A 13,785-nucleotide genomic window follows, 5' to 3' on the forward strand; every position below is an offset into this window, starting at 1 on the left:
TGACAAATATTGGAGGGAGTGTAATCTATTGATGGCAATCGCTGTGATGTTAGACCCTAGATTCAAAATGGTCCTAATCCAATTCTGTTTTCCTTTAATTTATCAAGACTCAGACGCTTCTAAGAATATTGATTACGTTTCTCAAGTGTTGCATGAGTTATATGATGAGTATGTTCATGAATACAATTCAACTCTCAAGGCACAAATAGAGTAGGAAAATGCTCGAATAAACGTATCCAATTGTTCCTCAAGTGTTGGGAGAAACATGCAGAGTGACCAGTCATTATTTAAATCTTTTGTTAGAAGTGTTGATACCATGCAGCCTAGTAAATTAGAATTGGACAATTATTTAGAGGAGAGTATATATATATCTGTGAAGAGGGTTCAGATGTAAGTTTCGATGCCTTGGAATGGTGGAAAGCAAATAATCTTAAATTTCGAATTTTGTCCAAATTGGCCCGAGATATATTGGCTACACTAATTACCACAGTTAGCTCAGAATCAATATTCAGCACAGGAGGCAGAGTCATTGATCCTCATCGAGCTTCATTGTCAACTAAACTATCCAGATGTTATGTGGATCTGATTGGGTTAGAGCATTATATGGGCTTAAAAGATCATCAACAAATTTTGTAAGTGTAATCTATTTATTTTAACTGCCTGTTGCTTTTTTACTATTTTATTCTTACAATTATTAATTTATTTACAAAAATACTAATGCCTGTTTTTTTCTTGTCAATAGAAGGATGTTCCATCAGAAACTAAGATTCTCTTACCATAGCCATAGACCCACACAGACTCAGATTCTTTTTTTTTTTTTTTATCATGTTTAATCTATGGAATATTTGGGCAGCTTTCTAGTGTTATCTGGTCTGTATTGTTTAATCTTTAAATATGCTGTCCGATATTTGGACAGTTTTGTTCTATCTGATTTTGTTTGGGATGATATGAGTCATAACAGTTCAGGTTATTTCTAAGTTCTAACTCCTCACCATCCAGATTTCCTAAATTTCTTTAAATGACAAATTAAATTTTGCATTGTAAACATCCATTGACAATATTTTCAAGTTAAAAGTACTTGAGTAATGATGCAAGGGAATAAAAATGATATTAATATTTTTTATTGTATCAGTGTGTGCAGGTTGTCATGGTGATTTTCTTAAAATTTGGGAACTTGCTGACTTCTGTCATGGTGAACTCAGATCTTGTATAAGTTTGGTATTTTCCTATCATTGTGATTTTGATTAATTTTTGTTAGTGCAGTCTGCAATTGTCTGGCTGATTTTGTTGAACTTTGGTAACTTCTTGTGATTTGTGAATTTGTTTTGGTTAGTTCTTTGCTAATTTTTTCTAGCTGTTTTTGTTAGACTGTGGTAACTTGTTGTGAACTTTTTTTGGTAACTACAGTTGTCTGTCTTGGTTGTCTGGCTGATTTTGCTGAACTTTGGTAACTTGTAGTTTCCTTATTATGAACTTGTTATTGAACTTGTAACTTTTTTGATAACTTATTTGGTAACAGCCTGTGGTATTAGTGTATGCCTATTGAGTATTGCATATTTTTGCTTGCTAGTTGGCAGATTCGATTGTTCTTATGGGCCTGTGGCTAAATGGCTGGTAACTGCCTGTTGTATTAGTCTATGCCTATTGAAGTTGTCAACTTGTCTACCTAACAGTTTGTTGTCTGGCTGATATGAGTCATGCCTATTGTTGGGTCGCTGTTTTGGATCTGTTCTGTGGTAACTGCATAGTCTGCATTTGGTAACTGCAGTTGGTAACTTAGCTGAATCCCTTGTGCACATCTATCTGATTCTATTTTTATTAATCTTGCTGACTTCTGTGACTCTGTCATGGTGACTTCAGATTTCAATGAGTCTGAATCCCTAATGCACATATTTGTTTATGAGATTACTTGTGTAATTGTATTGTATAACTTGTTAGAGATATGCCATTGATTTTTTAGGCAAATTAAGTTTTGCATTTTCTGTCATACATCCATTGATAGTATTACTAAGTTAACAATACTTGAGCAAGAGATTAAAAATAACCTTAAACTTTTTAGTGTATTAGTGTATGCAGGGCAACAATGTCAAGATTTCTAACTCCATTCACCAACAAATGAGGACTTCATTCATTTCACAGCCCATTTTTTTTTTTTATCATAATGTATCTTATTTCATAATTTATTGTTGTAATTTGTAAAGTATTGTTTGATTCACTAGTTCCATTATGATGTAAAAATTAAAAATGTAATTTAATGTACCATAGGTCCATAGTCATAATACTCTTGAAGGTTTTATGATGTAAATTTGTATTTAATTTGTTATTTTATTGATGCATTTATTTTAATTTTATATTAAATATTTTAGTCTTTAAATTCTGTAATAAGCGAGCCGAGCTCGACTCGTTAATAGAACCGAGCTCGAGCTGAGCTCGAGCGCACTTCCCTTCTACATGAGTCGAGCTCGGATGCTAAAATATGTCTGGCTAATAAATGAGCCGAGCCCGAGCTCGACTCGAGTAGTGAACGAGCCGAGCTCGCACACCCTAGGCTTGCTCGAGCTCGGCTCGTTTACAGGCCTACTTAAGACTCTCAAGGCCTTTTTATTGAGCAAATCAATTTTAAGAATTGCGAGCATCTGTTAGGGATAAAGTTGACTAGGTCCTACCCATTGAAAACCTATAACTAATAATACGGGAAGAGATAAAGTCAAGAAATAAGACACACAAGAGATAAGCTTAAAGAAATTGACACGGACTCCTAAAAGGAAAGGGCTTTATAAGACAAGTAAGACTCATTTACTTCAAGGAATGAAATAAATCTTTATATAAGAAGGAGATCTTTACAAATCTAGGGGGACTCTCGAAGACTTCTCTACGCATAGACTTCATCATGCAAAGTGACTCCAAATGATCTCTTTTAAGGAAGACATCATCTTCAACCTCTTGAAATTCTAAATTCATCTATTGCATTAAGAGATATATGAGGCTATGAAAGATTATAAAATCATCTATTATAGTAGATTTGCCCCTAGACAACTTGTGAATGTAAGTTTTTATGCTAAATTACGTAAATTTTTGTATCTCTCTATTTATATTTTCTTTATTTATATTTGTATATTGTTTATTCTCATGGATGTACGTTTGAACATTGTAACGATACCCAAACCATCATTGTGAGCTATTTGATTGCATTATCGTGGCTTGAATTACCATTATGGGTTAGAGACGATTCTTTCCTCCGTTCCGACCTGTTATGCAAATAACAGTGGTTTAATAATAAAAAAGTATAACATTCGCATATTTACAATGAAATGAATATTCATAGCCTATATAATTTTTGAAGCTCTATGACGGTATGACCTTATATTAGTTTTCTTTCCTCTATAATTAATCTTATATTAGAACTAGTAATCGACAAAAAGATTGCATTCAGATTATCTCTCGATGAATCAAAGATTCAAGAGAGGATAAGGTTAAGGCCAAAGGGTCTCCAGAATGCCCTCTCTCCTCCCCCTTCGGAATTCCCCTGCAAAACTACTTTAATCCCGACAGAGCTTGACAATGGGATTAGCTTCGGTTATCCACCCCGGCATGCCATGTGTTTCGCCGCCTTCCAATTGCTCTCGGCTTCAACTTACTCACCACCATATTTTCAGTTTGCGCACAGGTTCCTCTCTCTCTCTCTCTCTCTCTCTCTCCGTTTAGATATAAAATATTAATCAACAACACTCTTAGTTATGGTGTCGCTTTGAAATTGGATTGGCAGTTGGTCATGGTCGTCGAGCTGAATATTTTCCAATTGCCTGCTCCAGAGGAACCGAGCAGGAGGATCATTTCTCTCCCTCAGGTGAATTTTGTGTGTGCATGCTTATGAAAAAAAATTATTTTGTAATTAACATTTGACATAATTCTGTTGAGCAAGCTAGGGAACTAATTGCGATTAATGTTAAATTGAACCAATGCAGTTCTACCCTCATCCAAACTTTTGACATTAATCTGTGATTTTCTGACAATATTCCGTCACAAATCTGTGATTGTTGGACTATTAACTATGTTTTTTGTTACTTCAAAGCATTTATGATGGGCACCAAACCCTGGCTCATGGTTTAGTCGACTTTACTGTCTTAGATTTCTTGCTGTATATGTAGATATCCATGTACGCACTATGTACACACTTTCATCATGCTATGTATTCATGGGCCAGCCTGCCTCTATTTCTTCAATGTCGTCTAAGGCTATAATGAGTATTTGTAATTTCTGCAGATTTGCTTCAAGTCTTATCCGCTTTAGAATGTCCACCATTAGTGATTCAATTTGATCAGTATCACCATCTATTGTATATGCCAAGGCTTTTCTGATTATTGCTCTCACCTGTGAGATGTATCACATTTCATGAAGCTGTATTATAATTGAGTTTAAAGAACTATTCATAAAAAAAATTGATATTAAAAGAACTGGTGTAATGTATCTGCAGAAAGCAAGAGAATCAGTTCTCAGTCATACGATGAGATTATCAACGCTGATCCCTATAACACTCCAGATGCAATCAATAATCTAGAAAATTCTCAGGGGCATGAAACTTATGCGTCTTCTGTTAGAAATGTTGCCTTTTGGGTGAGCTCCCTTTGAGCATGCTTTGACTTGTATACTTGAATCTATTATTTCTATCATTATCTATACCGGTTCATTTTAGTCATAAAATCTTATAGGTGTGCACTGCGGTGGCATTTGGCATTGGATTAGGTTTGAAAGATGGACTTGGCAAGGCATCAGAGTTTTTTGCCGGGTATGCTGAAATTTGGCATTGTCAATGCCTTTCAACCCCGAATAGAAAGTCCAATATAGAGCTAATACTTGTATATAATAAAGATAATACTTGTGTGTGGTTTATCATTGCAGTGGGTGAATCCAACTAAGTAATTGATATTGCCGAAGCAAAGATCTACACTTTTACAGCTCTCACAGTGTGCACAAGCACTATAATGACTCGCATGCTTTAGATAATTCATATGACTTATCCAAGACTATTGCTTGTGGTTTGTGCAACACTAACTGTAACTCTTGGAAAAAAATTTTAAACTTGAAAGGATAATATTACAATGTTCTGTACATTAATGATTTTAATTGCTAATGGAACATAAATGAGAAGAGCACGTGGTTTGTAAAACTCATATACTTCAAAGCCTAAGCATGCGATTAGTATGTGCTCCGTTTTTTGGTTTGTTTCATTGAAAATCCTCCCTCCTTGTGTCTATTTTTCATTGTAGTGCTAGGAAAGTGTTACAAACTCCAATTTAAACAATAGACAGCAATGCATCTTGCACCTCTTGAGGTGGGATGTCTTTTGACATATCTGAGGTGGAGAAGATGGTCAGAAGCATGGCTTGATGAATGAAATGATCGTGGTGTAAACTGAAATAATTCTTTACTTGGATTATTTCTTCCCAATGACCAATATGGGCTATTTGCAGGTATATATTGGAGCAAAGTTTGTCAGTGGACAATCTTTTTGTCTTTGTTCTGATTTTCAAGTACTTCAAAGTGCCCGTTATGTATCAGGTGAAACATGACCCTGCTTTCCATTTAACGAATATTATATAGCCTGATTCCTTTGGTCCTCAGATTTATATAAAGGTTTTTCATGTCATCTTTACCTTAATTCCTTGTAATGGGAAGCTTTTTTTTTTGGTCCCGGAGATATAGAATCGTGTACTTTCATATGGTATTGCTGGTGCAGTTGTCTTTCGTTTGACATTGATTCTTCTTGGAGCAGTCACTCTTCAGGTTAGTTTCTGGTGGTGCATGTTTTTTTTGCGCACTTAAACGTTAGTTTTTGTGAGCAGCCTTTCTTGTTTTACATACTCATTCTGAAAATTTTTTCACGTGTTGTTTTAGAGGTTTGAGGCAGTGAACCTGCTACTGGCTGCAATACTCCTATTCTCGTCATTTAAGGTTAAATTTCTCTTCTTAAATGATCTACCAATTGTTAGCGCAGTTTATCCATTTTCTAATGCTCCCCCACTCCACCGCCCAAGAAAAAAAAAGAGTGAGAATTTATTAGTTTTCCCTGTTCTCGTCAGTACAGGATGAAATAAAGAATGGGAGGAGAGTAATATTGTGTCGTCAAGTTCCCATAATTGGCCAGAAAATGTATTTTCTCATGAATTTCCACATCATTGACCTGCAATCATTGACCTAAGTTTCATGTAGGTGTGGTAACCGAGCTGCATTAGAAACCAAACAAATAAGCCACAATCACCCACTTGTATGCTAAACAAGAAGGAAAAGAGGAAAAATAGGAAAAAGAAAATGAAACACAGCTGCATTACAAACTCTGATTTTTTAGGCTCTTGAATCTGTTTTGTGATAGTCCCTTGTTCATATTCCTGAAAAATCTCTTACCGGTTGTTGTCTTTTATGCTATTCCTTTGGATCTAATGCCTAGTTACTTATAATTGTTGTCATCCTTATAGCTATTTTCCAGTGAAGAAGGCGACACTGACTTATCTGACAACTTTGTGGTGAAGACATGCCAAAGATTTATACCCGTCACAAGTAATCTCACGCCGTGTACTTGTTTCTTAGTTAGAATTGCTATTTCAGTTTTACGTATGTTTTGCAAAGCCTGTATCAAAATCCTCTGATTTTTGGGCAGAGAGGCCAGCCATGTCTCCAAAGCACATTCAGTAAAACTTTGAAGACTGGTGTAATCTCCTTTGCTTTGCCTCACACTTCAGAAAAAGTAAAAAACTATGGATTAAGTAAGAAAAGGTACATAAGTAGTGAGAAACAAAAATTGATTACAGGAACCGAAGGTTAGGCCAACTACTTAGTTTAGTATAGCTTGCACCTTAAAAACTTTATTCCTACCTCCTCCATATATACTTAAATAAGTTTGGCTCCTCCATCACTTAATTTTCAGAGTATATATGGGAACAACAGTTCAATAAGTCTCTATGAGGTGATCTTAAAGTAATCTAATTGATTATTTCTTGTCACAAAATTTTCACCACAAAATTTATATAGCCACCTACATGTTAGAGATTGAACACTCAATGTTTGTAGTGAACAGTTTTTCTTCTATCCTGTTTCTGGGACTCCTTTTACTATGGACCATGGCATTGGTGCAGGAATGATACAGTGCTCCATCTTAGTAGATTATAACAGTATTCATGATGGAACCACTGTCTTGACGGATTTATAATGTATTTAGATGCATGCTTATAGCTGAATCACTCCGCTAAACTGATCTTTCTAGTCTGAAATCTCACCCTTTTTTAATTATTGCAGCTAATTATGACAGTGATCGATTTATAACTGTTCAGGATGATGCCTGGAAAGTAAGTCGATGAATCCTGTTAATTGTTTGAAATTTTAGTCCTTTGTAATACTATATTGAATCATAGTCAGCATGACGAACATATGAATGTGTGAGAAAGCTGCACAAAAGAGTTAGACTTATCTCTTTTCTTTTTTTCTCTTATAAAAAAAAAACCTTATCTCTGGATCAGCATGTGTGGCTTGTCTCCCAAAGATTTGAAGTTCATTTACTGTATTAAATTAATTTGTACTTGATTTCTAATAGGTGTCAAACATTTTGGGCAGGCCACACCTTTGCTTCTCACAGTGGCAGTTATTGAGCTCAGTGACATAGCATTTGCGGTAGATATCGCTTGTCCCTCAATCATTTCAGGCATATATATGCTTTTCACTTTGGCCTTTACTAGTCTATGTTGTTAAAAGAATCTTGATGACTGCTTCATTTTCTTTAGGTTGACTCAATACCTGCAGTTTTTGGTGTTACCCGGGACCCTTTCATAGTTTTTAGTTCTAATCTCTTTGCCATCTTAGGTAATTCTTTTCACAGAAGTGCAATATCTGGACTGATTGTTCCTGGTTAATTGAATTTTTATATATTTCAAAATTGCATGTGATATATCCTTGTGCTTATTCTTTTTCGTATGATAGTACGATCAGAGCATGTTTTGGCTTTGAAACCTTTGATGATAAGAACTATAGTAGGTATGGCTATCAATGGTGGTATCCTGTTTACTTGGCTTTGGCGTTCTGATTTTCTGTTTCACTGTACAATATTAAGGTAAAGTGTTTGTTTTAGACTTATCTTACAAAAAAGCGCTCAAGATAGTGTCCTTTTTTTGTACTGTTTTACCTGAATTTAATGTCTTGAAGATGTATTTGGATTGAGATTTGGAGTTTAGCTATAAATGAACCATTATGTTTTTGTATCCGAACATAATTAAATGACCTAACATTGTTGTCTGATATAGGTTGTTTGTATTTTATTAGCTGATTGCTCAACATAATCGAGTTCCTACTAAACATACCTAGTTGGTCATATTCTCTGCTACCGTAGGTTTGAGGTCACTATACACACTTATTTCTGAAGGCATGTCAGATTTGGAGTATTTACAGGTAAAATTTACTCGCTCTTGGTGACTTTAAATGCGTGCTATCTTGTCAAATATTTACCAAAGTCATGCCAAAAGGAGGATGAGGTTCAAAATCATGCCAAAAGGAGTATTCTGACTCCCAGTTATGACACTTACAACCATCATTCATCCTCCTTTTTTGGGAATGTGGGATGCACCCGAGCCCAAAGTCTTTTTAGGTTAGTTTTAATTGAATAGATAGAATGGTTTAGCCATTTCATATCATATGGTCCTAGCTGAGTTTAATTTAATATGCACTTAAGAATCAAATAGGATTTATACAGGGGGAAATTACTATGATGGCTAGGGTTTTCTTACATAGGAATCTTCCATGCATGTGTTCAATGTGCACGTGAAAAAGAGTAGCCAGCTTGAATCTTATCTCTTTGGACAGTCGGTGTATGGGGCATTTAATCAAACAGCCCATCCTTGTGTTTGCTGCTAGACATGGGAAGGATGAGCTGCTGTAGGGTGTTAACAATGAGAACCGACATTTTCATTTTTGTTGTGCAAAATGTTGGTGTTAAATTTCATATATGTTGGATTACTCTCATTTTCAATATCTATTTGCAATGTCATAGACCTTATGCTTTGTGTTGATATGTTCAAATTTGTACTGATGGAAGTCGGCATTCCCTCATTCCTTTATATCAGCCATCCATTGGTGTTGTCCTGGGCTTTATTGGGTGCAAGATGATCCTGGATTTTTTTGGTGGGTATTTACTAAAGCGATTACCTCATCTTTCATGCAATCTCATACTACATGTATTTCTCAATTCGAACATTAACATTTTTGCAACTCTTCCTGTAGGATTCCATATTTCAACTGAGGCATCTCTTGGTTTTGTATTCACTAGTCTTAGTGTCGGAGTACTGTTAAGTTTAATGAACAAGTCTGATTAATTAAAGAAATACAGGCACAGAGGCAGGTAAAAACTACTATTTTATTTATTTGTTTTAAGTATTGCCCAACCAATGATAATAAAGTTCCCGTTAAATTGAAGGTATGACAAACCAGCATACTCATGAAACGGAAACCCCGGAACGGAGGCAAAGCCGAAGGTAGCATAGCTTGTTCTAGTTCCAATTGATCTAGTTTGAGCTTTATCATTTTCCAATTGAAGATTGGTTTTATCAAGTTAAGTTATTTATCTAAGGCTCAAGGGCAAAAGAATCCAACCAACCATGAAACTTATTTGTGAATCTAACATTTTCTGAAAGAATCGGAGGCACATGGAGCCATAGGGAATGTTACTTACAGAGAAGGGTAAACTCCTGCCATAGGAAGTAGAAGTAGAATTAATTAATACATTGAATTCAAAAACCGACTGTACTTAATAATAGAAGGATTTGACAGAAATATGTAAAATTGTCTCTCCTAAAAAGATTGTTCCAAAATAAGGTTATGTTTGGATAGTAAGATGATATGAGATAGTTTTAGGTGAAAATTGAATAAAATATTAGTAGAATATTATTTTTTAATATTATTATTGTTTTGTGATTTGAAAAAATTGAATTGTTTATTATATTTTATGTGAGAATTTAAAAAAATTATAACGATAAGATGAGATAAGATGAAATCGTTTCTAACCGACAATAGTTAAGAGAGGTGTGCCAACTAGGACAATAGTTAAGAGGTTGGCATTAAGAGGTGTGCCAACGGTGAGCAAAAGTAAGGTTATTTGATAACTTCCCCCCACGTATTTGTGGCAATGGCCAATTAGATCATGCTACAGTCACCCTGGGAGCATTTTATTTTATTTTTTTTTGTTTTATCATACATGTACTTTTTAATATTTTTTTAAAAAATAAAAAAATTATAATATTATTAAAAAACATATTCTTAATCACTAAGTAAAATAAATAAAAATCAAAAAATCAAAACAGTAGAGTGGAGCGGTAGAATTGAGTGTGAAGAATAGTATTATCCATAGCCAATTTTCTCCATTTTTCTTTTGAACTGTATAGAACTATTATAACTTATAAGGCTATTAGCTTTTGTACTATTGCTTGAATGGTAATTGGTAAGGAAATTTGAGATGTTTGGATTCGAAGATGATTTGAGATGAGTTGAGATGAGTTGAAATGGATTGTGAATAGTAATAAAATGAGTTGTGAATAGTAGTGAAATTTGTGAGTTAAAGTTGTTGAATAGTAATGAATAGTAGTGAGATGAGTTGAGATGAGCTGAGATGACTTGCGAATCCAAACAAGTCCCGATTATGCTCGAGCTTTCATTTAGACTGCCTTGCTTAAAAAATAAATCATTTAAGAAATAAACACCTCAAGATGCTCGAGCTTTCATTTAGACTGCCTTGCTTAAAAAATAAATCATTTAAGAAATAAACACCTCAAGATCTTGGTTTCACCTTGGGCATCGCTTGGAACCAGTGGTGGATCTACATTCATACCATAAGGGGCCACGGCCAATCCTGCTCTAAAAAAAAAAAAATTAATTACTCTTTATTTTCAAAGAAAGTATGAAGAAATATTCTTTTTACTTTAAAAAGTTTAAAAAATCTCTTAAGAGTTCTTAAAAAATATAAAAAAGAAACTCTTTTAGTTCTACCAAAAATATCGAGTCTCCATAAAAATATGAAATACAAGTTTCTCGGTTCCATAGCCTCTCCTCTATGGCACGTGAAGTCCATGCACCAAAGTTGCTGCACATCCCTCATAGCTGCCACCGATCTGGACCGTCTTATTCTAAGTATCCGGTTATGTTACATTTTTTCCTAATCGATGATCTTAGAAAAATAGATGTGAATTTCTCTGCCAATGACTTTGGAATGGATGATTGCAGTTCTTCCTTTGCGGATGTGAATCATGACAGTATTCGACAAATCCACCAGTTGGATTTCAAAACAGCTTTTACAGCGGTCCCCTCCTTGGCCAAAACAAGGATCTGGATCCAACTTATTGTTCCTACTACCCCTGTAATTCTACATACAATCGTGAAGTGCGTAATCGCCGCGTAATCGCTTTGAAAAAGAGTGGGGTTCACTATTAAAAAATTAATTTTTTTCGTATGGGTCCCATATTTTATTCATTTTTTTCAAAGAGATTACGCGGCGGTTACGCACTTCACGGTTGTAAGTATCTTTTTTATTATTTTTATTTATTCTGCTTGTATGCACTGCAATTTTTGTAATGTGGTTTTGTCAAGGTTCCCCCACCCCAACCTCTTATTATTTTTCAAAAAAAAAAAATCTTCTAATCATTTATGTACGTTTATGTTAAAAAAGAAATAAACCAGTTTTCATAAAATCCTAAAAAACAAAATCTCTTAAAAATTTTATTTAAATACCTTTTCAAATTGACCTACTTACTTTTAAAAACCCAATACAAACACATTTCAAAATATTTTATTCAACCACTTCTCATTTTGTTAGCTATATACATAAAATCCAATAATAAAAAAAAAAATCTCAAAATCTTTTTAAAACTTTTGAAAATTCTGAAAAATACAACTAATCAATGTGGCTGGTTTTTGTACAGAAGAAATCCTCTTTCGGCCAAATGATCGAATGCTCCTTTAATATTCACGAAGAGAAATGTTTTGAGTCTCGAATTTGAGATCTAAAAAAGATTCCGAATAAGATTTTTTTTACCGAATGATTAAGAAAATATTTTTTAATAATATTGTGAATTTTTTAATTTTTTTTTAAAATATTTATGATGATTAAAAAAATATATGAAAAAAAAAGAAAAAAAATTATACTATTCGAGAATTTTTTGGATGCCAAATTCGGGACGTAGTACTACTCATTCTTGAATGTTTTTGGGTAATCCTTATATGTGCCTCGGATGGAAACACAGGGTATCGCAGTCAGCTAGTTACCTTTGGATTTATATGAAAACCAAAGCTTGCATGGAAAACTCAAACCTGTCCATTTCAATATGTAATAGTCTAGGACCTAGTGACCCAAAAGATAAAATTGCTCACTTTGATGGTGAGTAGCCTCCATAAGATGAGAGAGAGAGAATTTGAGAAACTTGTATTAACTGTGTTTAGATGTTGAATTGAGTTGAGTTGAGATGATAAAATATTATTAGAATATTATTTTTTAATATTATTATTATTTTAAAATTTAAAAAAATTAAATTATTTATTATATTTTATATTAAAATTTAAAAAATTATAATAATAAATTGAGATAAATTAAAATAATTTACGATAACCAACCTCCTCTGTTCGTAACAAACTTCTGTTAGCGCAGAGGAGATGCGGTTGTTCTTTATCAAAGTCTAGTAATAGTCATGACAACTAATGGGGCTTTAAATACCCTACAGATATGGGTTGAAACCCTGATTAAAAAGGAAATGACAATTGGACAATCAGACCCAAAGCAAGAAAGGGTCTCTCCGCCAACACAAAACTAAAATAAAGCTAACATTAAGGCTAGCCCACCACAAACCACTTCCTTATCTTCTTCGTCAGACCATCTCAGATCTTTAAAAGCCCCTAAGGTGCGGGAAGGAAGCGTTAAAGCTGGTGGTAGTTCTCCTAAGTGGCGTTCTCCACACCTGTCCCTGTCAGAAAATCAAAATTTCGACCACAAGTCGATTATGAAAAGGACGGACTCGTCGATTGAGAACTTCTTCAGGTTCTAGTTGTAAAACACCCAAAGGATTAACCTGGGGAAGCACTAGCGCCGTTGTAAATGTTCGCCGAGTCATTTCTTAAGCTGAGAAATATTAAAAAGACAGGGTGAATCAGAGTTGTGGGTGGTAACTTAAGCTTGTATGCCATTGCCCCAATGCGATTGTCGATCTAGTAGGGACCATAGAAACGAGAGGCTAATTTCATGTTACGGCGTTGTGCGACGAAGGTTTGGCGGTAAGGCTGGAGCCATAGATAAACCCAGTCGACTACTGAAAATTCTTGCTCTTTTCTTTGTAAATTAGCATATCTCGTCATCCATTCTTAGGCTTGGTGCAAGTTATGGCAAATGAGCTACAACATGAGATATCGGGATTGCAGAGCGGTCTCCACTTCCTCAACCCGTGTAGTGCCTAGTATGTAAGAGAGCAATCTGGGGGGTGGGGGTATCTGTATAAGGCCTCAAAAGGAGTAACCTTGGTCGAGGCATGTTGGGTGGTATTGTACCACAATTCTACGAGAGATACCTAGTTGACCCAATCTTTAGGTCAATCCCACATAAAGCACCTTAAGTAAGTCTCAAAGTACGTGTTTACTACCTCTAACTGCCCATCATTTTGGGGGTGATTAGTAGGGCTATAAATGAATCAGTCTGTTCGATAGCCCGCTCGGTTAAACTTAAATCGAATTCAACTCGAGAAAAAAAAAATCGTTCACGAAAGCATATACCTG

At 34.8% G+C, this 13,785-nt stretch overlaps 1 protein-coding gene across 8 annotated transcripts; it reads left to right on the forward strand.

The window, feature by feature from the left end:
• The first annotated feature begins 3,403 nt into the window (after positions 1-3,403).
• LOC109012839 (thylakoid membrane protein TERC, chloroplastic) lies at positions 3,404-9,908 on the forward strand. 8 transcript variants are annotated; one of them, XR_004801344.1, is made up of 15 exons: positions 3,405-3,667; positions 3,767-3,847; positions 4,475-4,614; positions 4,710-4,786; positions 5,472-5,559; positions 5,704-5,784; positions 5,896-5,952; positions 6,474-6,555; positions 7,291-7,340; positions 7,606-7,662; positions 7,773-7,851; positions 8,375-8,433; positions 9,077-9,162; positions 9,262-9,379; positions 9,455-9,908. XR_004801344.1 is itself a non-coding variant. In XM_035689435.1 (15 exons), exons 1-14 carry the CDS (start codon positions 3,562-3,564, stop codon positions 9,351-9,353), a joined length of 1,107 nt encoding a protein of 368 aa, XP_035545328.1. In that variant the 5' UTR covers positions 3,406-3,561; the 3' UTR covers positions 9,354-9,375; positions 9,455-9,908. The 8 variants fall into 8 exon arrangements, 4 of the variants coding, with proteins under 4 accessions (XP_035545329.1, XP_035545330.1, XP_035545328.1 ...); XR_004801345.1 differs by having other exon boundaries at positions 9,262-9,375; XR_004801346.1 differs by lacking the exon at positions 9,455-9,908 and adding an exon at positions 8,023-8,098 and having other exon boundaries at positions 9,105-9,162; positions 9,262-9,313.
• Positions 9,909-13,785: the final 3,877 nt, after the last annotated feature.

The sequence above is a fragment of the Juglans regia genome, chromosome 4 (genome assembly GCF_001411555.2).
Source record: "Juglans regia cultivar Chandler chromosome 4, Walnut 2.0, whole genome shotgun sequence".
Taxonomy (NCBI): domain Eukaryota; kingdom Viridiplantae; phylum Streptophyta; class Magnoliopsida; order Fagales; family Juglandaceae; genus Juglans; species Juglans regia.